Source organism: Lactuca virosa, chromosome 1 (genome assembly GCF_052849685.1).
Source record: "Lactuca virosa cultivar CGN04683 chromosome 1, Lactuca_virosa_CGN04683_v6, whole genome shotgun sequence".
Classification (NCBI taxonomy): domain Eukaryota; kingdom Viridiplantae; phylum Streptophyta; class Magnoliopsida; order Asterales; family Asteraceae; genus Lactuca; species Lactuca virosa.
This window is the reverse complement of record NC_136426.1, coordinates 224,208,879-224,232,838: the sequence shown is the minus strand read 5'-3', so window position 1 is coordinate 224,232,838 and position 23,960 is coordinate 224,208,879. Positions and strand designations below refer to the sequence as shown.

Sequence of the window (23,960 nt, the reverse complement as noted above, 5' to 3'; positions counted from 1 at the left end):
AATTCCCAATCTTAGTTACTTTAGGAAAAATGTAAAAATGGTACTATTCCATGAAATTGCACTTTGCACATTTCCAAGTCATTAGTGGAGCGTATGTGGCTAACCGGTACACTAATTTGGACTAACAAGGGTGGCGAAGAGTAGCTCGATAATTATCATAGATCAATGGAGCGTGTGTGGTTAACCGACACATTGATTAGGTGGTAAATGACATCAAGAGTACCACACATATTTGCATGGTTATTCACACCTTGTTTGTGATCCTCAGTATCCCAGTCACAAATTTGAAGGACATAATCGAGATTAAACATGCCATTGAAAGGTTCAATGAATCTCAAAGAACTAGGAATTTCATAAAACTTAATCCTTTCAAATTTCGTTTTTTTTGGTGATGAAATTGGTAAATCGTCATTTACCTCCCTTCAAATAATTTGCAATTAGGTTACGACATCCCTTTTTTGAATTGTGAATTATTGTGTCTGGGTCCTAGCCTTAATATTTCATTTGGGTGTTATATTAAGGAATTTCTATCTAATAGAACTTGTTCTTCTTTTTCAGATGTCTACTTCAAACAACGCTTCAAACTCAAACTCTTCTTGCTCTTTCTCCCTCATGAACTTATGTGGGAGGGTCATTTTCGATGGGTCGAATTTCAACGACTAGATTCGAAACATTCGCATAGCCATTCGATACGAGGAAAAGGAATATGTCCTCGACAAAGAGCTGAAGGAGATTAATGAAGAAACTGGTACTCCTGAGCAACTGGCTAAGTATAGGGCTCATGAGACGGACGCGACAAAGGTGTCGTGCATCATGCTAGCCACTATGACTACTGAGCTTCAAAATTCCTACGAGGACTTTTGGCCTTATAAGATGCACCAAGACTTGATGGAAAGGTACCATCAAAGTGCTCGACAAGGTACAAGATCATTGCCTCCATGATAATAACAAAAATAAAGGATGGAGAGTCCATCACGGCCCACTTGCAAAAGATGCAAAGATATGTGGACCGCTTGCTAAAGTTGAATGTCAGTTTTGACGAAGAGTTGGCTATTGACATTATCCTACACTCTTTGACTCTTTGTTATGATCAGTTCAGGATGACTTATCATATAAACAAGGAGGAAGTCACACTAAGCAAGCTTCAAGGTCTACTGAGAACTGCTGAAAGCAGTTTAAAAGGAAAGTCTGTTGTACCCACTCCTGCTGCTGCTGCCCCGGTCCTGGCAATTGGACATGGGAAAGGGAAGAAGAGAAAAGCTCCTTCAAAGAATCATAAGGGAAAGTCTCATGATGGATCTTCTTCAAGTGGGTCCAATGGTGGTTCTGCTACTCCCTCATCCAATCCAAAGAAAGCAGGGTGCTTCCATTGTCATGAAAAAGGGCATTGGAAACGAAACTGCCCTAAATAATTACAGGACATTAAGGATGGAAAGATAAAGCCCACCTTCGCAGGTATTTACATTATTAAATCTAACAACTCATCAAATGCTAATTCTTGGGTCCTTGATACAGGATGTGGTTTTCACATTTGTTTTGATTTGAAGGGTCTAAGAAGAAGTAGGGATGTGGAGCATGGGAAGATGAACCTGATCATGGGAAATAGGAAAGTGTTGCCTGTCACGAATATTGGAGTTTATTCTTTAGTGATTAGTAGTGGGTAAGGGTTAGAATTTAATAATTGTTTCTACTCGTCAGAGATGACGAGAAATATCATTTCCTTTCATGGTTTTTCAAGACAAGGTTTTAGATTTTCGTTTAATAATGAAATTGGTTCTACTAATGCTTTTTATAATGGTACTCTTTATTTTGAAGCATTGCCTTGTAATGGAGTGTATGAAACTGTGATGGTTGTTGATAACTTAGGAAATAATGTGTTACACATTGATTCATCTAATGGTATGGACAAAGCATGCTTGTGGAATTGTCATCTTGGACATGTCAACAAGAAGTGCATAGCCCAACTCCAAAAGGATGGAGTGTTGGAGTCATTTGAACTTAGGTCGGATGACACGTGCGAGTCTTGTTTGCTTGGAAAGATGACCAAGTTGCCATTCACTGGTTCTTGTGAAATGGGTGAGGGTTTGTTGGACCTCATGCATACAGATGTGTGTAGACCCTTCAGATCCACCAAAAGGGATGCAAATCGTTTCTACGTTACTTTTACTGATGATTATAGCAGATATGGGTATATCTACTTAATCAAGCATAAGTCAGAAACTTTTGAAAACTTCAAAGAGTTTAAGCAAGAAGTGGAGAATCAATTGGGCAGGAAGATAAAGATGCTCATATATGATAGAGGTGGTGAGTATCTTAGTATCGAGTTCCACGAGTATCTTAAGGAATGTGGAATTGTTTCACAATTGATGCCACCTAGGACACCACAACTTAATGGTGTAGCTGAGAGGCACAATCGAACCTTGTTGGACATTGTTCGTTCCATGATGAGTTGAGCTTCGTTACATATCTCCTTATGGGCGTATACCTTAGAGACTACCGCCCATATCCTTAATCTAGTCCCAACTAAGAAGGTTGCCAAAACACCTCACGAAATGTGGACAGGCAAGGTTCCCTCGTTAGCACATATCAAGGTTTGGGGTTGCGAGGCTTTCGTAAGACGAGAGACACTCACGACAAGCTCGGACCTCGTAGTGAGCGTTGTATTTTCATCGGCTGTCCATAGAAATCCTTTGGATATTTGTTCCATAGACCTAGTGAGAACGTGTCACAACCCGAAATTTTCTATCTTGTAAGGTCAAACAAATCAACTGAAGGTCAAACTTATAGGTTTCTAGACCTAGTATACGTAAGGGTTGTGTGTTAGGAAGCGAACCACGTAAGAACCGAGAGCCAAAAACTTTATTTGAGCCATAAACCTCAACAAGCGAGGTTCACGACCGCAAAACATGTTCACGGCCGTGAACCCTCCTTAGGCCGTGAACTTTATGTATATATATGAGCTTGGTTCATTTTCCCTTGACTTCTTCTTCTCTTGGCCGCAAACATCCCATTCTCTCTCAAGTATCATATATCAAGAACATCAATTTCACTCTTAAACATCCCTTTTCTTTGTATCTCCTTAGAATACAACTTAGGATTTTCAAATACTTGCCAAACAACAAGATCTTCAAGTGTTCTTCCTTGAAGTTGGACCGTGAACAACTCATAGGTCCGTGAACCCTTCATAGGGTCGTGAACCTTCATGAGGTCGTGAACCCTTCTAGCTTGGTCGTGAAATCCCTTTCAGCCTCCTAACTTGCTTCTAACACTCCTTTGGTGAGTTATTCTTGCATCCTAGGTTGTTTCCTAATCGCCTTTGTAGTTAGATTCACTAATTTCATGCCTATATGTATCATTACATGCTATTTAGGACTCATTTGTGTTACGGGACTTCATTCGTGAGTATAACATCCTTATTCCAGTCTTCAATCGAATCACTCACATAAGGTGAGTTCATACCCCTATAATATACCTTTTTAAATGAATTTAAATGCTTTCTAGGGGGGGGGGGGATACAAGTAAAACACAAGAAATCTTGTGTTTATAAATATAATTTTACTTATTTCGTTATCTTGCTGTCAATATGATTAAGAATATGAAACTTGTTAAAACATGGAAATAAACTTATAAACTATGATAAATATAGTTTATGGATCATATGAATCTTTTTACAAAACTATCAGTTGTTTATAAAAAGGTTTTCACATTATTACTTGTAAAGTCGTTAATTTAGTTTGTGAGATGCGTCTTCGGTACTTACTTAAGTACCAGTAGAAGTCCACCTTTATGATCCGGAGTCTCCCCGAGGGAGAGCGTGCGTTTGTGTATAGATCTATATGGGACTAACAATCCCTCACCTCTATTATTAGCTACAGTTGGACCGGCAGGTCTGCGGGTGACAAACGTCATAAAACGATATCGACGTCCGATTCTCGTCATATCAATCAGTATGGTCATATAACTCACAAGGAGAAATAACGATATATTTACGTAGTAATATACTTTTACTAAACTTTCACAAGGGATATTAACTATATGGTACTGAGTATATACAATAAGATTAGATAAAACTAAAGTCCGGTAGACAGTGGAATGTGTGACTTCCGCCTCATTTCCTGTTCCTTGTTTGGTTGTGGGCTTAGGGCAGATTCACCCATTCAACTGTCTGTTCGATCTCGGTTATATACAACTCGTATGTATTAAGTGATCATAGGAGGGTAGTATCGCCGTATCAGGCTTTCAGGGTAAACAAATATTCATCTAGTTTAACTAATTTACAAAACTAGATATCATTAAAGTAAATACTTGTACTTTTCGATCTTGGAACGAGTAAGTCTACCAGTAGGTTTTATAGAAAATATAGGATTTTCTATGGTAAACATCGTTATTTAAAGGTAATCAGTTTTCGATAGAACTTTCTAAAAACAATAACATTTATTACTGAAAACAATGTTTCACAAAAGAGTTAGTGAAACTAGAAACTTATTTATAAAAGGTTTAATACTTCTTATTAAACTAGTATAACATAAAGGACCTTAAATGGTTAATTCTATAATTGCTTAGTTTATACATCAGATTTATATATAATTCATATCCAATAGTCAGTGAAATGTGTGACTTCCGCCTTACTTCCTGTTCCTTGTTTGGTTGTGGGCTTAGGGCAGATATACACATTTAACTGTCCGTTCGATATTAGATTATATATAGCTAGTATAAATAAGTGATTATAGAAGGAACTATTGTGGTTACCATTTTACTAAAGAAAATATATGATTTTCTTAAGGGATATTTTCATCAAATATTAAAGAACTATAATAGTTAACTCCGTAAGCACCTGGTGAATACGTCAGGGTTATATATACAATGAGGATATAACAAACAATGGAATGTGTGACTTCCACCTCATTTCCTGTTCCTTGTTTGGTTGTGGGCTTAGGGAAGATCCACACAATCGATTGTCTGTTTGATCTGGATTGTATATAACTTGTATTCATTAAGTACTCATAGAAGGAATTGTAAGATTCATTTTTACTTATCATGCATCATATCAGAAAATATAGGATTTCCTGGAGGAACAGGCGAACTTTTATAAAGAACATTGAGTATAAATTTTCTAACAAAAATACTTATGAACTCACCAACTTAAATGTTGATACACTTTCCAAATCACTTGTATTCTCAGGAAACTAGTAGACAGGTACACACACGGGGATTCAGAAGATGGAGCATAGTAGCTTCATTTCATTGTTTTGTTAATTACTTTTATAGTCAATCTTTTGTGAATCGAATACATTGTAAACGCTTTAATATTAATGTAATGGTTGTGGTTTCTTGTTTTACTATTCTACATTTGTTGTGATACTGAGCATGACGTCCTCCGCCCCCGAACGTTTCCGCCGTTCCGGTTTGGGGGTGTGACAAAATGTGGTCTTCGTAGCGCGAAGGGTTGTCTTTCGTGAAAGAGAACTCATATGCCAAGAGGATAGTGGGAGGCAAATTGACCTTGAAGAGCTTCAAGATTCAAGCGATGAAGGAACCTCTAAAACTAGCACTCAACCTGAGGATGAGACTCCTGTTGAACTAGTTGACAAGTCCTTACCTCTGAGACGTTCCAGTAGAGTTAGTGTTCCACCTGTGTTGTATGGTATTCATATAACAAGAGAAGGTGATACGTTTATCATTGATAGTATACTGGTAAATTTGGATGAACCTAACAACTACAAGGAAGCCATAGCGGGCCAAGAGTCTGCGAAGTGGAAAGAGGCAATGGAGAGCGAGATTCAGTCCATGTATGACAATAAAGTTTGGAACTTGGTTGAAAATGTACTAGGTCGTAAGACAGTCGGGTGCAAGTGGATCTTCAAGAAGAAGACCGACATGGATGGGAAAGTACACACATATAATGCGCGATTGGTTGCGAAGGGCTTTACTCAAACTCCTGGAGTTGACTATGACGAGACCTTCTCACCAGTAGCGAAGATCAAGTCTATAAGGGTTATGCTAGCCATAGCTGTGTTTCATGATTATGAAATATGGCAGATGGATGTCAAAACCGCTTTCCTTAATGGGAAGTTGGTTGAGGATGTTTACATGTGTCAGCTAGATGGTTTTATAGATGCGAAGTACCCTAATAGAGTGTGTTTCATGATTATGAAATATGGCAGATGAATCTTTGTTTCGATGAAAAGGTCAAAGAGTTTGGTTTTTCGAGAAGCGAGGATGAGTCCTGCGTATATGTCAAGGCTAGTGGGAGTATAATTAGCTTTCTGGTGTTGTATGTGGATGACATACTTCTCATAGGAAACGATGTTCCAGCCTTGAAGGAGGTTAAATCCTGGCTTGGGAAATGTTTTGCTATGAAGGACCTCGGGGAAGCTACTTACATTCTCGGGATAAGGATTTTGAGAAATAGGAGTAAAAGACTAATAGGAATTAGTCAAAGTACCTACTTGGAAAAGGTGTTGAAACATTTCAACATGGAGAATTCCAAGAAAAGAGAATTGCCTATCCAGAGCAATACCAAACTGAGTAAGACTCAGAGTCCGAGTACCGATGCTGAAATAGTAGAAATGAGTTGAGTACCATATGCTTCCTCCGTTGGCTCGATCATGTATGCTATGACATGTACTCGCCCTTATGTGGCTTTTGCTTTGAGCATGGTTAGTTGATATCAAGGGAATCCTGGTAGAGCTCACTGGATAGCAGTAAAGAACATTCTTAAGTACCTACGAAGGACTAAGGGCTTGGTCCTTACTCTTGGTAGGAGTGATGACTTGAGAGTGACAGGGTATAGTGACGCTAGCTTTCAGACGAAAAAGATAATTTCCGCTCTCAGTCGGGCTGGGTCTTTACCCTGAATGGAGGAGCAGTAACATGGAAAAGTTCCAAGCAGGAGATTGTAGCTGATTCAACGTGTGAATCAGAGTACATAGAAGCAAGCGAAACGTTGAAGGAGGCAATATGGCTAAAGAACTTCATTGGAGACCTTGGAGTTGTACCAGCTATAGAGGAACCTATGGAGATTTTCTGTGATAACGAGGGTGCGGTCGCCTTAACCAAGGAACCAAGGGATCATGGCAGATCTAATCACATCGACATAAAATATTACTTCATAAGACATCGAGTAGAAGAGGGACTCCTCGTAGTGAAGAGGGTATCGTCATAGGATAAACCAGCAAATCCCCTTACGAAGGGACTGAGTAAGGTTAAGCATTTTCAACATGCTAGGAGCATTGGCCTAAGGGACGATATTAGTTTTAGTGATTAGATAGACGGTTAGAAATTTGTAATAAATAAATGTAATTGACATTTGATGATTAAGTAATAAGAGTTTTATTTATTAGTAAAGTTTACTGTCTTTTGTCAATTATTTATTTTGTGTTTCACTTTTGCATGTTTTAACTTCCAGAATAATATGATTATTCAAACCATCCACAGTCGATCATACTTTGGAAGTAAGCTATGAGGTTAGACTGTCATGAATTGGCTTGTAGATTGTCTATGGTGTTTAGACATAAAAAAGGTTTGCTGCAACGTTCATGAGTGCTCTTGAAATAAGGATTTGAGTATTGGATTAAACCCACACTCATATGAATCACTTCATGGAATTTATCACGAGTGATTGTGAGACGATAATATCGTATAGTCTTCAAACCAATATATATGAGTTGTTGATTACGAGTTGATTGTGCATTGATAGTACGAAAATACATCAGTAACTTGATGTTATAAAACGTATTGTTGTGTATAATTTAACAAGTAATTAGTACAAGCATATAAGTCGATGTTTATCTGTTCCTTTTATCCTAGGAGGATTGAAAGCGATGTCTTGGGCCCCTCGATGATTTTATTTTGACTTATGTGTCAGGCCTGGTCAGGACTCAATTGATATGTTCAATTAAGTTCTATGTCAAACAAATCAGAAATCGGGAAACAAACAGTTGGACAATGAGTATGAGTTTATTCCATGTCTTTGTCCATACGATATCTTGAAGAACAGAGGATTATATGATCCCTTATCTAAAGGATGTGTCATTGACTAGGTCAAAGATCGACAGCGGATTTTGAGATCTACGATTGCTAATCAGATTTTGAAGTTGCATTGGCAGTTATAGTTATTAGACTTATCCAAGTGGGAGACTATTGGATTAGGTGTCTAAGCCCATAACTATAATTGGTATGTACTTGACCCGAGAGTAGCATGGTCCTTTTGGGTTGCCTTCACCACAACAATTTGATATTATGGACATTTGAGAGAGAGGTTATTTGTGATTTATTAATATATTATAAGATTAATATATTAATTGAGAACTCATATTATTTAATTAGTATTGATCAAGAATTAATTTCGAATTAATTTAGTGATCAAAAGAGACTGATTAAATTAACGGGGATTGATTAGGTAAATCAGTAATACTTATAGTTTGGGCTAATGATCCATATAGACTAGGGATGGACGAAATCTATTTGAGAGTCCATGAAGATTTCATCCAAGGGCCTATCATATTGATTATTGGATTGCTGAAGGCCTAAGCATATGAATTAGGGTTTCCAAGTTAAAACCCTAAGGATCCTGCACTATAAATAGAACCTCTAGCACTCCCAAAATAGGCCAATGCTTCTAAGAAGAAACCCTAGCCGATTTTGGTGCCTCCTAGCCTCTCTCTCATAATCCTCCATTTCTCTTGGTGTTTGTGACTTATTAGAGGTATCGCATTTGAGGTACTAAGCTCTTAAAAGGCCAAGATCTACAAGCTACAACAAAGAGGTATTCATCTAACTTGTTTTATGTTGTAAATCTTGAAATTGTATGCTAGTTAGGGTTTTATGTTTTGGAAAATTAAAATTGCATGTATAACTTGAGAAAACCTAGATCCAAAGCATTAGGGTTGTGTGTGCACCATAGAAATATTGTAGTGCTCAAAACACATCAGGTATCTAATCTGATTTGCTTTCAGTGCAATCAGAGGGGCCAGAAGAGGTCCCAGTGCCCGAGTATAGCAGCAACAGGACATGTGGCGACACCCGCTCCTGCTACATTGATGATTACCAATGGCCGTCAGGGCCGGAAAGAGGCGCATGTGGCGAAGAGCAAAGCCTTCCAGCTGAACGCAGAGGAGGCACGTGCAACTCCCGATGTTTTGACGGGTATGTATCTTCTCCATATCTCTTTATTTATATTGATTTGTCGCTTATGTTTATGTGTTCGTTATAGGATCATTCTTAGTGAACAACATATCTGCTATGGTATTATTCGATTCGGGGGCTACCCGATCTATTATATTGCTCGCGTTTAGCAAGCAATTTGTTGGAGCTCCGGGGGAGCTGGACTGTCCCCTTGATATAAAGATTATAGATGATAGGACCGTTCGGGTTGCGAGGGTTCATCGGGGATGTACACTGCAGTTGTTCGATGAGAAGTTTTCCGTGGATTTAGTCCCCATTCCCCTGCGAGGGAATATAGTTATCGTGGTTATGGACTGGTTGAGCCCCAATGGGGTAGTGATCGAATTTGATTAACAGTTAGTACTAGTTCAAACCCCAAGTGGGGTAGGGTTGGTAATTCAGGGCGAGAGGCTGCATCATGGGCCGACTTTGTGTGCAGCAGCGAGAGCTAGGCGCTACTTTCAGCAGGGTTGCTCAGGTTATGTCGCCTATGCTGTGGATACCCGGGATAAGGGTAAGATGACAATCCACGATGTACCGATCGTACGGGAGTATCCGGACGTGTTCCCGGATGAGTTGCATGGAGTACCTCCAGAGAGGCAGGTAGAGTTCAGGATTGACCTAGTTCCTGGTGCGACTCCGATAGCCAAGGCACCATATCGGTTGGCTCCTCCCGAGATGCAGGAGTTGTCTACACAGCTGCAGGAGCTGTTGGACAAGAGATTTATCAGGCCGAGTAGTTCGCCATGGGGAGCCCCGATCCTGCTTGTGAAGAAGTAGGACGGGTCACATCGGATGTGTATAGATTACTGTGAGTTGAATAAGGTAACGGTGAAAAACCGTTATCCCCTCCCGAGGATTGATGACCTATTTGACCAGCTTCAGGGAGCATCTTGGTTTTCCAAGATTGACCTGCGATCACGCTACCATCAAATGAGAGTCAGAGACGAGGATGTATAGAAGACAACCTTTCGAACTAGATATGGTCATTACGAGTTCATGGTGATGCCGTTTGGGCTCACCAATGCTCCTGCCGCGTTCATGGATCTCATGAACCGCGTGAGTAGACCGATACATGATCGGTCTGTGATAGTTTTTATCGATGACATCTTGGTGTATTCCAAGACTCAAGAGTAGCACGAGGAGCACCTGAGGGAGGTGCTGGAGACACTGAAGAGGTAAAGACTTTTCGCAAAGTCCTCCAAGTGCGAGTTTTGGTTACACGAGATGCAGTTTCTGGGGTACCTCGTCAACCAGAACGATATACAGGTCGATGCGGCCAAGGTAGAGGCTGTGATGAGATGGGAGGTTTCGAGGTCTCTATCTGAGATTCGGAGTTTTCTTGGGTTAGCGAGTTATTATCGAAGATTTATTCAAGATTTCTCCAAGATTGCAGTTCCTTTGACCCGACTAACCAAGAAGACGGTAACATTTCACTGGGGGGCGGAGCAGCAGGCAACGTTTGAGACTTTGAGGCAGAAGTTGTGCGAGCCACCAATATTGACCCTGCCAGAAGGCATTGACGATTTCTGGTTTACTGTGACGCTTCGATCAAGGGTATGGGTGCAGTGCTGATGCAGCGGGGTCGCGTGATAGTGTACGCTTCGAGGCAGTTGAAGCCTCATGAGGCGAATTACCCGACGCACGATTTGGAGCTGGGGGCTGTGGTTTTCGCCCTCAAGATTTGGCGACACTACCTCTATGGGGTTCGTTGTACCATTTACCCGGACCGCAAGAGCTTGAGGTACCTGATGGATTAGCCGAATCTGAAGATGAGGCAGCGTCGTTGGTTGGACGTGGTGAAGGATTATGACTGTGAGATCCTTTATCACCCGGGGAAGGCCAATGTGGTGGCCGATGCTCTTAGCCGCAAGGCGGCTGCAACACCGATTCGGGATATATGCTTAAGGATGACAGTGATTACTCCATTGTTGGAGCAGATCCGAGAAGCACAGGTGGAGGCTATGAAGGAAGAGCACCGAAAGAGTGAGCGCATTGTGGATCAGGTGGCTTCCTTTCATTATGATAGCTGTGGGTTATTGGCCCTGCATAGGAGGGTATGGCTGCCGTATCTGGGTGGTGTATGTCAGGTCCTGATGGAGGAGGCCCACAAGTCTAGGTTGTCCATCCATCTCGGGGATACGAAGATGTATCGGGATCTTCGCCCTGATTATTGGTGGCCCTGCATGAAGCGGGATGTGGCATGGTATGTAGAGTAGTACTTGACTTGCAGGAAAGTCAAGGTCGAGCACCAGCGACCTCATGGCAAGATGCAGCCGTTGGAGATTCTCGTGTAGAAATGGGAAAACATCACTATGGATTTCATCACAAAGCTTCCCAATACCGCACGTGGAGTGGATTCGATTTGGGTCATCGTAGATAGGTTGACCAAGAATGCACATTTTATCCCGATCTAAGAGAGTATATCGGCTGAGAAACTAGCCAAGATCTACGTCCGCGAGGTGGTGGAACGTCATGGAGTGCCAGTATCGGTTGTGTCAGACCGAGATGTTCGCTTTACTTCCATATTCTGGAAGCGGTTTCACGATGAGATGGGTACTCGTATTCACTTTAGTACAACCTTTCACCCTCAGACGGATGGGCAGAGTGAGAGGACGGTTCAGACTCTAGAGGATATGTTACGCGCATGTGTACTAGATTTTGGTGGGAGTTGGGATACGTATTTTCCGTTAGCGGAATTTACATATAACAACAATTATCATGCTAGCATAGACCGACCTACCTTCGAGATGCTCTACGGGAGGAAATATAGGACCCCAATCTGTTAGGGCGAGGTCGGTCAGAGAGTCATAGGGAGTACCGAAGTGGTACTCAAGACTACTGAGAAGATGCAACAGGTCCGGAGCAGACTTCAGACAGCTCAGAGTCGGCAGAAGAGCTATGCTGACAGGAGCCGATTGAACCTAGAGTTTCAGATAGGAGATATGGTTGATATGAAGGTGCCACCTTGGAAGGGTTTCATCCGATTCAGGAAGCGGGTCAAGCTGGGTTCCAAGTACATCGGTCCGTTCACAGTTTTGGCTCAGGTGGGCCGGGTTGCGTATCGACTGGATCTGCCAGCCGAGCTTAGTCAGATCCACGATACTTTTCATGTCTCCCAGCTGCGGAAGTGCTTAGTGGACGATTCCGTAGTTGTGCTTTTGGAGGATATTCAGGTGGAGGACCGCCTGAACTTTGTTGAGAGTCTAGTGACGATTCTGGATCGGAAGACGAAAACCTTGAGGAACAAGGTTGTACACTTGGTGAAGGTGCAGTGGATGCACCGCAAGGGGTCAGGGTGGACTTGGGAGCCAGAGGAGGAGATGAGAGAGCATTATCCAGGCGGTCATAAGGGCCTCGACGAGTTGGGAGCCCCAAACTCGTCGAGTAGAGATCATAACGGCCGCACATTTTAAGTAACCTACTCGACGACTTGGGAGACCTCAACTCGACGAGTAGGCTGGCAGATATGAAACCCTAATTTTCGGGGTTTGCACCCTATTTAAACACCTTAAACCGTTTCTCTTGGCCTCATTTCCAGCCTCCACTGTCCTAACCCTAGATCTCGAAACCCTAATGTTATTGTGAGAGTTTGTGAGCCATTTTAAGTGTTTTAGTGTGTGATTGAAGCCATTGGAAGAAGGAAAAGCTTGAGGACAGAAGAAGGAGCATATAGATCCAAAATCCTTGCCTCATCTATGACATTTTGCTGGTATAAATCTTGAACCTTGCTTTGTAGTTGTTTAGATCTTCTTTTGGGGTGATTTTGCTTAGTTTTGGTCCAAATGTCATGATCTTTGGGAGTTGGACGTCCTAAATGGGTTTACACTTCAGATCTAAGGTCTTGAGGGGTTTTCATGGCATAAAGGTGCCAACTTTATGGCCATGGAAGTCCCATGCAACCTTTAGACCATCATTTTGGGCTTTTGGAGCTTCTAATCGTCATGCATGTGGAGAAAGTTGGGAGTTTACGTGATCTTCTTGTCCCTAGAATCCAGATCTATGACCTCATGGTTTATCATGTAGTTTTGGTGATGTTTGGATTAAGACTTTGGCCATTGTGGGTTAGGGTTTGAGCTTAATCCATTTAGGAAAGGTATTAATGGGTAAAGTTGGAAACTTTACCATTCTAGAAGCATTTCCAGTCTAGATCTGGAGTATAAAATGTAGATCTAAAGAATAAGGGCTTAATGCATTAAGAAAGGCTAACAGACTGAAGAACTCGATAAGTTCATAGAGGAACTCGACGAGTTGGGTCGAAGAATCCCGACTCTGTTTCAAAGGAAGAATTTAGCGAGTTGGAAGAAAACTCAGTGAGTTGGATCGCGATTTCACAATTTTGTGATTCGTGGGAACTCGACGAGTTGAAGGGTAAACTCAACGAGTTGAGTCAATTCGGAGCGTTTACTTTGACTTTGACCTAGACTTGAGTATTACCGTGTTTGACCCTAATGGGTTATGAGTATGAAATGGAAACTAAAGGATTGTTTGGTTCAGGGATTGAGTAGAGCTGATTTCGGGGCAGAGACGTTTCAGCTATCATCCGACATTTGAGGTGAGTTTCCTCCTGGTTCGAACGGGTCGAAGGCACCAATTTCGGCCCGTGTATGTTACGTGTGTTGATTAGTAGCTAAGTGTGGGCAGGGCCCGTATCTTAGCATTACTTGAGTATAAATATAGAATGGATTGGTAGATTTGGTTATACTTGTTGTTTGTGTGATACTTGTATGTGCTTCTTAGTCAGCTGAGTGTGGGCGGGGCCCGTATCTCACTATTAGCTGAGTGTGGGTGGGGCCCGCAACTCCTAGTTAGTCTAGTGTGGGCGAGACCCGTATCTCCTAGATAGCTGAGTGTGGGCGGGGCCCGTATCTCACCAAGAGTGGACGGGGCACGTATTTCATAGGGTGGGGCCCGTTATCCAAGTGTGGGCGAGGTTCGTATCTCCTTGAGTGTGGGCGAGGCCCGTACCTCCTAGTTGCATGATATGTGTATGGTATGTGGTAGTTTGGGGGAAATTCACTAAGCTTTGTGCTTATGGTTTTCAGTTTTGATTTCAGGTACTTCTGGTAGCAAATGGAAGAGCTCAGGATGACTACAGTGCACACACCATTATGTTTAGCCTGGGATGATTACTCTGATGTTTTGATTTGGAAACTCTGATAATAATGTTTTCAGATATTTTGACTTATGTTTTGATAACTATGGTTTTAATTAGTAATTCAAAAATGAAAATTTTGAACCGTATTTTTGAGTGTTACACCATAAACCCTAATATTGTCAAGTTCAATTAATTGCATCATATCTAATTGATAACAAAAACCTAAATCTCTAATACCACCGATGGGTTTTGAGCATAGCAAACAATCCCTATGTGTGCATGCAACCTTAATATGTTGGATCTATGTTTTCTCTATTAAACATACAAGCATTGAACACAAAACAAGAAACCCTAGGAGGAAACTACAATTTTCGAAATTAACAATAAACTAGGGTTTAGATACATACCAAGATTGTTATATTGTAATAACAATGAAATCCTTGAAGATCTTGGACTTGAGAGCAAGTGTCACAAGTGTAACACCTCTAATGGCTCACAAACACACCAAGCAAGAGGAAGAGAGGAGAGAGGAGGAAGATACTTCAAATTTTTGGCTATCCTTAGAGTTTGATGGCATGGCCGAAATCCATAGGGTTGAGGCTCCTTAAATACTTGTTGGTTGCTTAGAGCCAAAGCTAGGGTTTGCTGGAGGAAACCCTAATTTCCAACTTAAGGCCTAAGCAGCCCATGGACACCCCATCCCTAAGGCCTTGGACGAAAATTCTAGGCCCCCCCTAGAAGTTTTCGTCCAACCCTTCTAGGTTGGTCAAAGAGCCCAAAACCACAACTATTAATTAATTTCTAAATAGCCCATGTACTTTTAATTAATTCCTGTAATCCCAAAATTAATTCCAAATTAATTTATGATTAAATATTAATTAAATAACATGATTTCTAATTAATATATTATTTTTCATAATACATTAATAAATCATTTTTCCATATTAATTTATTATTCCAAATAATAAGTTCCTCTTTCTCAATAGGTCATCTTGTCTAGTTGCTAGTATGAAGGCAACCCAAAAGGACTGTGCTACTATCAATTCAAGTACATACCAATTATAGTTATGGGCTTAGACACCTAATCCAAAACTAGTACGCTCAGTGTACCCACGTACGCATGGCGTACTCCCTTAAACACAAAATTACAAAAATGCCATTAGGGCCCTTATAGTATCCTTTCTTATACTTAGGGTCTAAATTGCAATATAAATAAATCATAGGGCCAAAACTAAAATTATCTCATCATCGGGATGTTATAAAAGGTAAATATGTATACTGATTTTAATCGTGTTTTATAATGGATTGTATTTGTTTTATGTTGATTTGTGCTCAGTTTGGTTGAGGTTTATGGATTTGAGATTGATTTGGTAATCGTTCGGCCAAAGCAAACTAGACTGATTTCCAAAAATAAATTGGGAGGTATGTTGTCATTACATTTATAATTCATTTTCTATTTATGAGACTATTGAATTGTATTCTGAATTGTTTTTATAGGGAAATACAAAATGTTCCCGGTATGCAGAAATTTGTTATGGGGAAGATGTATTACATGGTCAAACTTCAATCGAAGAAAGAGTAGCTATTCTTATTTCTTTTAACTATAGTTTATGTTTTATTACATGTTTATGTAAATGGATATACGTTGTTTGTATGGGTTAAAATGATGCGTAAGCAACTGATTGGTGAACTTATTAGTGTTTCGGATGAAGAAACAGTTAGTACATAGAATATTTACTTTCATAAGATTTTATTTGTATTTTACCTTAAACCTATTTTATTCTAATTAAATTTTTGATTCGGAACTTGAATGGGGAGTTTGTTGGTAATGAATTCTCATCAGCATCATCTGTTATTATAAAAGTTCCCCGAGTTATCATCCATAGCAGGAATAGAGTTAAGTGTATCCGGGTAGAATCAGATGTTGATGCCTATATCAATGAGTGGTAATTAAAATTGTTTTTGTGATCTATATGTTAATGATTATTGTTTTGTTTATTTTTCAGCATAAGTGTGGATTTTAGTGTCCCTATTACAGATTTAATTGCATCTGCTATTGAAGTTCCTTTGAAGTAGTTTATGCAACTTTTTTTTTAATGTTATTAAATTTGGCAATGACAATGTTTTAGGTTTTTGTCATTTTATATGTTATGGATATGTACTCTGTTCATACTTTTGTTTTTTTATAATGTTTTGAGGTCTTATTATAACAATATTGTTCATACTTTTAGCACAATCACTTTTCATTTAACAATGGGAAATAGGTACACAATTTTATATTGATTATAACAGTTCTATTGATTTAGTGGTTTTTTTATGTCATTTTGTATACAGATAGGTTGAGGATTTTTGCAATTGTTAAGCCTAATGAATATACTTTGGATCAACAATTGAGTTGTGACGTACAAGAACCTGTTCATTCAACATTAGATAAAAGGTAAATACTTATACTGATTTTAATCATGTTTTATAATGGATTGTGTTTTTTATGTTAATTTGTCTTCAGTTTGGCTAAGGTTTATAGATTTGAGAATGTTTTGGTAATTGTTAAGCCAAAGGAAACTCCACTGCTTCCAAAAATTAATTGTGAGGTATGTTGTCATTATGTTTATAATTCATTTTCTATTTATATGAATAGTGAATTATCGTATAAATTATTTTGGCAGGGAAATAAAAAATCAGAGGAAGAAAGGGTAACTATACTTAGTTTTTTTTACTATATTTTATGTTTTATTAACTGTTCATGTAAATGGATATACTCTTTTCTATTGATTTAAGTGATGGACAAGCAACTGATTGGTGAACTTATTGGTGATTCTGATGAAGCAGGTTAGTACATAGAATATCTACTTGCATAAGTTTTTATTTGTAATTTACCTTAAAAAAAATATTCTAACTAAATTTATGATTCAGAACTTGAATGGGGAGTTTATTGGTAGTGATTTCTCATCAGCATCATCTGTTATTTATAAATCATGATTCAGAACCTTTTTATGTTACTCAAATTATAAAAGTCTTTTTTTTTGCTAATCTTATTTTTTTTAAACAATTTTTGAATAAAAACCCAACAATTGGTATCAAAGTCATCTTGCAAGCTTGGTTAAAATTTATGATTATTTGGATAATCTTGGTTTTTGAAAAATATGGATAGCTTAGTTTTTGTTAAAAACAAGCTCATACATATTTTCTATGATAACTTTATGATTGTTATTTTATGTGACAAAAGTTTACATGCATATTTTGTCATTTAAAGTTTTCTTAGAAAAACAAAGTTTGTTTTATGTGTTAGTATATTTTAGAGTGCATAAACAAACAAAGGACCTTATTTTGTTATTGTTTCTGATGATTCATTAAATTGGTTGTAATGTTCTTTTATTCATATGGTATGTAATAACAAATAGCTAGTTTTAATCTTTATTATTTTGTAAGTAATGGATTAGTGCTAGACTAATTTATTTTATATAAAATTAACAAGATGAAGATGATGGTCATTTTGAAGAACCATGGTGGTACCCACGGTTTTATAAGGGTTTTACAAAAGCTCATAACTTTTATAAGTCTTATAAAATTTCTACAAGGAAGATTGTCAAAGCAAGTGGGAGCATGAAGAACAACATGAAGTTTTTTGTCCATTTTTCCCTTAGGACTTGACTCTTTTATTTTGACACATAAAAGTGTCACTAGATCAGGGCTTGTTTTGTATATATATATATATATATATATATATATATATATATATATATATATATATATATATATATATATGCTTGTTTATTTAAATGTTGATATCATGTATAGTTGATAAATCGTGTTTAACAAACACTTTCCGAAATCTATAATTCGTCCCTTTTACTAGAGTACACGAATCCAGAAGTGGGATAATCCAAAAATAAATCAATCTGAATAACAAGCTAAATTTAGAGTGTTCAAATACAAAGTACATGTTAATGTGTACTTGTGAGATAGAACAAATCTTAAAAATAGATTTTTAGAGTATATGGTTTGTAACCCGTTTTCTGGAACATGAAGAATGTTCTTATACTAGAGGGAAAAGTGGTTATGGCGGTTGCCTCCAGATTTGGCGCCAAAACTAGTAATTATGAGACATAACTAACGCTTGCATCATCAAGATGTCATCATGTGAGTTTTGGCAGGAAATTGCATGAATGAAGTTATACCCGATGTAAAAGTCGTTTAGGTTTCAGGGCGTTGCCCCTTGGACCCGGCTAGGGGTGTTGCCCCTAGACCCCGCCAAGGGGCTACAACCCTTTGGAACCCTGGGCGCTACCCCCGAACCTCCATATACCCGAGTTCACATTTATCACACTGAGTGTGAGTCCCGCACCTCCAAGCTTGGTTAGTAAATGGTGTTCGGCCTATCTCATTATTAATAATAATAATTATACCAAAATATGTTGATAACACTAAAATGACCAACAATAATTACTGACGGGACTTTTTCCTACCAACCAAATTCCATCAGAAATCCGTGATAAAGACATTTAGTGATGAAATACCAACGGATATGACCGTCGGAAAAACCCCTTTTCTCTCGTAGTGATATCTTTTTTAAAATTTTAATGTAGTGTGTGTATATATATATATATATATATATATATATATATATATATATATATATATATATATATATATATATATATATATATATATATTTGAGGGTTGAGGGCATGTGCTAGGATCTCATAAGCATGGAAGAAGGACCAGATCCTATAATTACCTCCTGCATTTTGAGTAAGTTAGGTGAGCATGTACTGATCAACACTTGGAATGATCAATACTTATGGGGAATATGAATTGTTATTTTATACTTTTATTAGTTTAAGAAAGCCTGTGGGGTTCCTTGGACTTGGATGTGTATGTTCCTTTAATTTCGTAGTTTGGTTTATAAAATTGTCTGATACACGTTTCTCGTGGATTACATGAGATAATTAAATAAATAAAACTTGGGAATTACTTGAGTGAGGTGTTATCTAGGTGATATATCTTAATGATTTTTCTATGGCCTGTAGTCTAATTTGTTTCTGTGAATAGCTGAATTACTGTTCGCTTTCGTACTCTGTAGTTTATTGGTTTGGGTACAGTACTTGTTTGAGGGAGACCATTGTTATAATCTCAAAGGGTTGTGAACTATTGAGGATATGAAGCACAAGTTATCATACAATTATTTATCTTCATATTAATAATGGTAAATGGAAGTGACATTTGAATGAGTAACGCCAGGCTGCTTCTATATTTCCATGATAACCATATGTAATTATTTCCACCTTCACTCATGTGACAATATAAGTTAAGATCGTATTTGAGTTGGTGGCTAACCTCGGACTAAAAATAAAAAATCCTATTTTGATTGCCTTACAATCAATCTCATGCCGTATTTCTGAGTTTTTTACTAGAGTTTACCGTAACTTAAGCAAGTCATCTTCCTTTTATTTTACATAATAATGTATTAAGCAAGTCAAATGAGAATGTGGACCTATGTGCGGAAACTTGAAGGAAGCATCATGCACGATGCGGTACATAATTTTCCCCTACACCTTATACACGTCATAACTAAGACTTCTAGTCAACACAGATATCATGGTACTAGAACTCCTTATCTAGGGACGGTTTATAGTGCGATTATAACTCTTTTATTTAATGTAGAATCTGTCTTCAAGTAGTGTCCTGGGGGAGGTTTATACTGCTATTACATCTCTTTAATTGATGTAGAATTTGTCATTATATAGTGTCCTATTCAGTTTAAATTCATTTGGCTAGTCAAGAACATTGCTGTAATCTTATTAAAATCTGCTAGAGGCCGGCTTTTAACAGTCCCTTATGTGAGTTGTGCTTAATTGTTTGAACTTTCACTTACATTTCTTTCTGAATTCTGTACATGAAACCTTTTAGCCTGTAAAATTCTTGTGCGATGTGAGTACTAAAATCGTTTTTAACATTCATCCATTATTTCGATTGTAGCTACATTATCAAAAGCATATGCCTAACATGTTACTATCACGTATGCATTTTACAGGTTCTTAACCTGAAGTGTTGAGAGTTAAACATCTTCTTGCAGTTCACCATCTCACAGTTCTTACGTACATTCCATTCTTCTACAATGGCTGAAGTTGGTGTTGTGCTTCCAAAACAGAGAAAGTGGAAACATCCGATCTTTGTTTTCTTCAAAGATCTTAGGTACTTCACATGGCGCTTCCACTTTTATGGAGAATCAGTTTGTTTATGTTGGAATACACTAGAAAGAGATATTACTTATTGATCATTTTGTATTATGATTCTGTAGGTTTGTCCTCAAGATGGACTCACTCGGAAAGGAAATACTTTTTATTGCTGCACCTGCAGCCATGGCATTAGCTGCTGATCCAATAGCTTCATTAATTGATACGGCATTCATTGGTCGTATAGGTATGTTTTCTATTCATTGGGTGATCAACTGATCATGATATCCTTGCATGACTCACACATGCAAGCATATAAAAAGAACTCGATAATCAAAGGAACTCCTCTATAAAAACATATATAGCTAGGGCAACTCTTTACCCTAGCTACAAGGCGTGACATAGTTGTTGAACTATGTCTTTACAATGTTACCATGCGTTATCATTTTCTGCTATTTCATGATCGATTTTGTAAATCATTTATATAGGTCCAGTTGAAATTGCTGCTGTTGGAGTATCTATTTCCATTTTCAATCAAGTATCAAAAGTAGCCATCTTCCCACTTGTTAGTATTACGACTTCATTTGTGGCTGAAGAAGAGACTATTGAAAGAATAACTAAAAAAGAAGGAAAAGATCAGTTGGACCAAGATGACCCGAAACTCGAAAATTTGGAAAACGGTTCAACACTAAATGACGAGCAAAAGGAGTTAGTACCAGAACATGGTATGTCATCATGTTAGATTAAGCTAAAAAATATCATTACACATTTTCATATCTTGATCAACGTACGTACATCATCAAGAAAATTAAGCTTGTTCATGATGTTCTGGGTCTCTTGTTTTTGTAGTTTTAGATTTCCCAAAAAGTCCACGCAAGCATACGACTGATAGTGTCCCAAATAAGTCGAAGCTCAAAAACCAGAAGCGAAATATTCCTTCAGCTTCAACTGCACTGCTATTTGGTGCAGTGCTCGGTCTTCTTGAAACCATATTTCTTGTACTTTTAGCAGAACCATTTTTGAGTTTGATGGGTGTGAAATCTGTAAGTATATCTACATTAATTTTATTGATCTTTTGTACTTGAAATCATGATTAGTTAACCCGAGATCTACTCTATATATATCTCTATCAAAATAGGGTTCTCCAATGCTCTTACCTGCACATAAGTATTTGACTCTACGTTCACTTGGAGCTCCAGCAGTTCTTCTTTCTTTGGCGATGCAAGGTGTCTTCCGTGGTTTCAAGGACACTAAGACTCCTTTATATGCCACTGGTACATCACTTTAATTTGATCGATCCTTTCTTTATGGACGTTTGATGACACACTAGTTTAATTTTTGCGTCTTAGTTTTCCAATATAATTTCTTTTTTCTTTTCAGTGGCAGGTGATGTGGCGAACATCATATTGGATCCAATTCTCATCTTTGTTTGCAAATTGGGAGTTAGTGGTGCAGCGATTGCACATGTTCTTTCCCAGTAATTTAATTTCCATGAGCTTAATTTGTCCCTAAATATATATGTCTTAATTTACTCATTCAACCTTGAAACTTCACAATTTTTTCTCCGACTTCTTCCAATTAAACTGTACGTTGTCTATGTTTTGCAGGTACTTAATATCAATAATATTGTTAGTCAAACTCATGCAACAAGTTGACCTACTGCCTCCAAGTCTTAAGGCTTTGCAGTTCAGTCGGTTTCTTAAAAATGGTACACATAGATTACTAATCTGTATATATTAGGAAAACTTGATTTTAGGCTTTTGTAATTTCTAATTAATAGCAAAAGCTTGATCCGTTTTCAAAATCTTTCTGGTGTTTTGTCCGACAGGTTTCTATTTGCTGTTTAAGGTAATAGCAGCAACCGTTTGTGTGACTTTGGCTGCATCATTGGCTGCAAGATTAGGTGCAACATCTATGGCTGCATTCCAAATATGCTTACAAGTGTGGTTAACATCTTCACTTCTTGCTGATGGTTTAGCGGTTGCTGGACAGGTAGACGCTATTTACTTAATGTTCGATTAATTGCTCTTGGTATTAAAATAGGAATATAACTAATAGCTAGGATATGCACTTCTCTTTTAATTAATACGAGTATGATGAACAATATCTTTTTGCATGGAATTTTGTAGGCGATAATTGCTTCATCATTTGCTGAAAAGAACTATGAGAAGGCAACAGCAGCAGCAGTTCGAGTGTTACAGGTATTCATGTAGTGTGTGTTCATCATATATATTTTATATTCCATGATGATATACTAAATACACCATTCCAGAAATTATAGTTCTCATTGTTTTTTACCATAAGAAGCACGATTGTTTAGTTTATTACAAGGAAAAATAAAACTTAGATATGTTGTAACAACAGTTGGGATTCATGATGGGTCTTGGACTCGCTCTTCTTGTTGGACTCGGCTTGCAATTTGGTTCTGGGGTTTTTACGAAAGACATAAATGTTAAACACATCATTGCCATTGGTGTCCCGGTATTTATCCATCTTTTTAAAACTGGAAACCGTTTCAATTCATTTTCCTTTATGATTATCATTTTCTCATACCTCTTCTCTTTCGCACAAAGTTTGTTGCTGCCACACAACCACTCAACTCAATTGCATTCGTATTTGATGGAGTTAACTTTGGCGCATCCGATTTTGCTTATTCTGCATATTCCATGGTTAGCAATATTTTCAACTCAAGAATGGCATAAAAACCTCCTCATTGAATGTATGTGGCCTTTTGTTGATGCAAATTTCTTTTTGTTAGATCCTAGTGGCTATAGGGAGCATCGGATCATTGCTTGCTCTATACAAAGCTGCTGGTTTTGTCGGAATATGGATTGCTCTATGCATTTTCATGTTCTTACGTGTGATTGTAGGCATATGGAGGTAACCTTACTTGATCATACCAAATAGTACCATGCATGTTATCTATTCTTCTCAATTTCACAAGTAAGATCAAAATATGCCACCATCATGCACTTAGTGAGCAACAACACTTGATATACGACACAAAACAACAATTACCATGAACCACGAACCAAATAGTGTTGGTTCTTTATCGTAACATAAGTCATAAAATTAAACTTGTAATTTAATGGTTTATTGATAAGTTTCTATATTTATTTGCAGGATGGGAACAGGAACAGGTCCATGGTCCTTTCTTAGAAACTAGAAGACGTTTGACATGTGTAATTGTGTGTAACTTATAATAAGGGAATTTTGTATACTACTTTTGTTTCCAGCATTTGATACCTGTATTGAGATCTTTCCATTTCATTTATTGTCGGCTTGTATTTAATTAATGCTATCGGTAGTAGTATAATTTAACTTATATTATCATTGGGTGCACAACTATCGCTCACCAGCTAGCTAGTGTCTTCATATTGTATTTGGGTTATTGGTACGTACTCTTTAGCATATACTGAATATTTGTAACGTATATTATCATTAAGGATCAATTGGGTATTCTCGTAAAAGATTATATATAGCAACCAAAATCCACGGCTGGGCTCGGGTGGGATATAGAA

General features: G+C 38.1%; 1 protein-coding gene across 1 annotated transcript; it reads left to right on the top strand.

The window, feature by feature from the left end:
• Positions 1-20,303: 20,303 nt before the first annotated feature.
• On the top strand, positions 20,304-23,717 carry LOC145108820 (protein DETOXIFICATION 42-like). Its single transcript, XM_079045914.1, has 13 exons — positions 20,304-20,458; positions 20,565-20,686; positions 20,928-21,164; positions 21,289-21,482; positions 21,578-21,713; positions 21,820-21,916; positions 22,047-22,147; positions 22,268-22,431; positions 22,569-22,640; positions 22,804-22,920; positions 23,013-23,108; positions 23,198-23,319; positions 23,563-23,717. Exons 1-13 carry the CDS (start codon positions 20,382-20,384, stop codon positions 23,603-23,605), a joined length of 1,578 nt encoding a protein of 525 aa, XP_078902040.1. The 5' UTR covers positions 20,304-20,381; the 3' UTR covers positions 23,606-23,717.
• Positions 23,718-23,960: the final 243 nt, after the last annotated feature.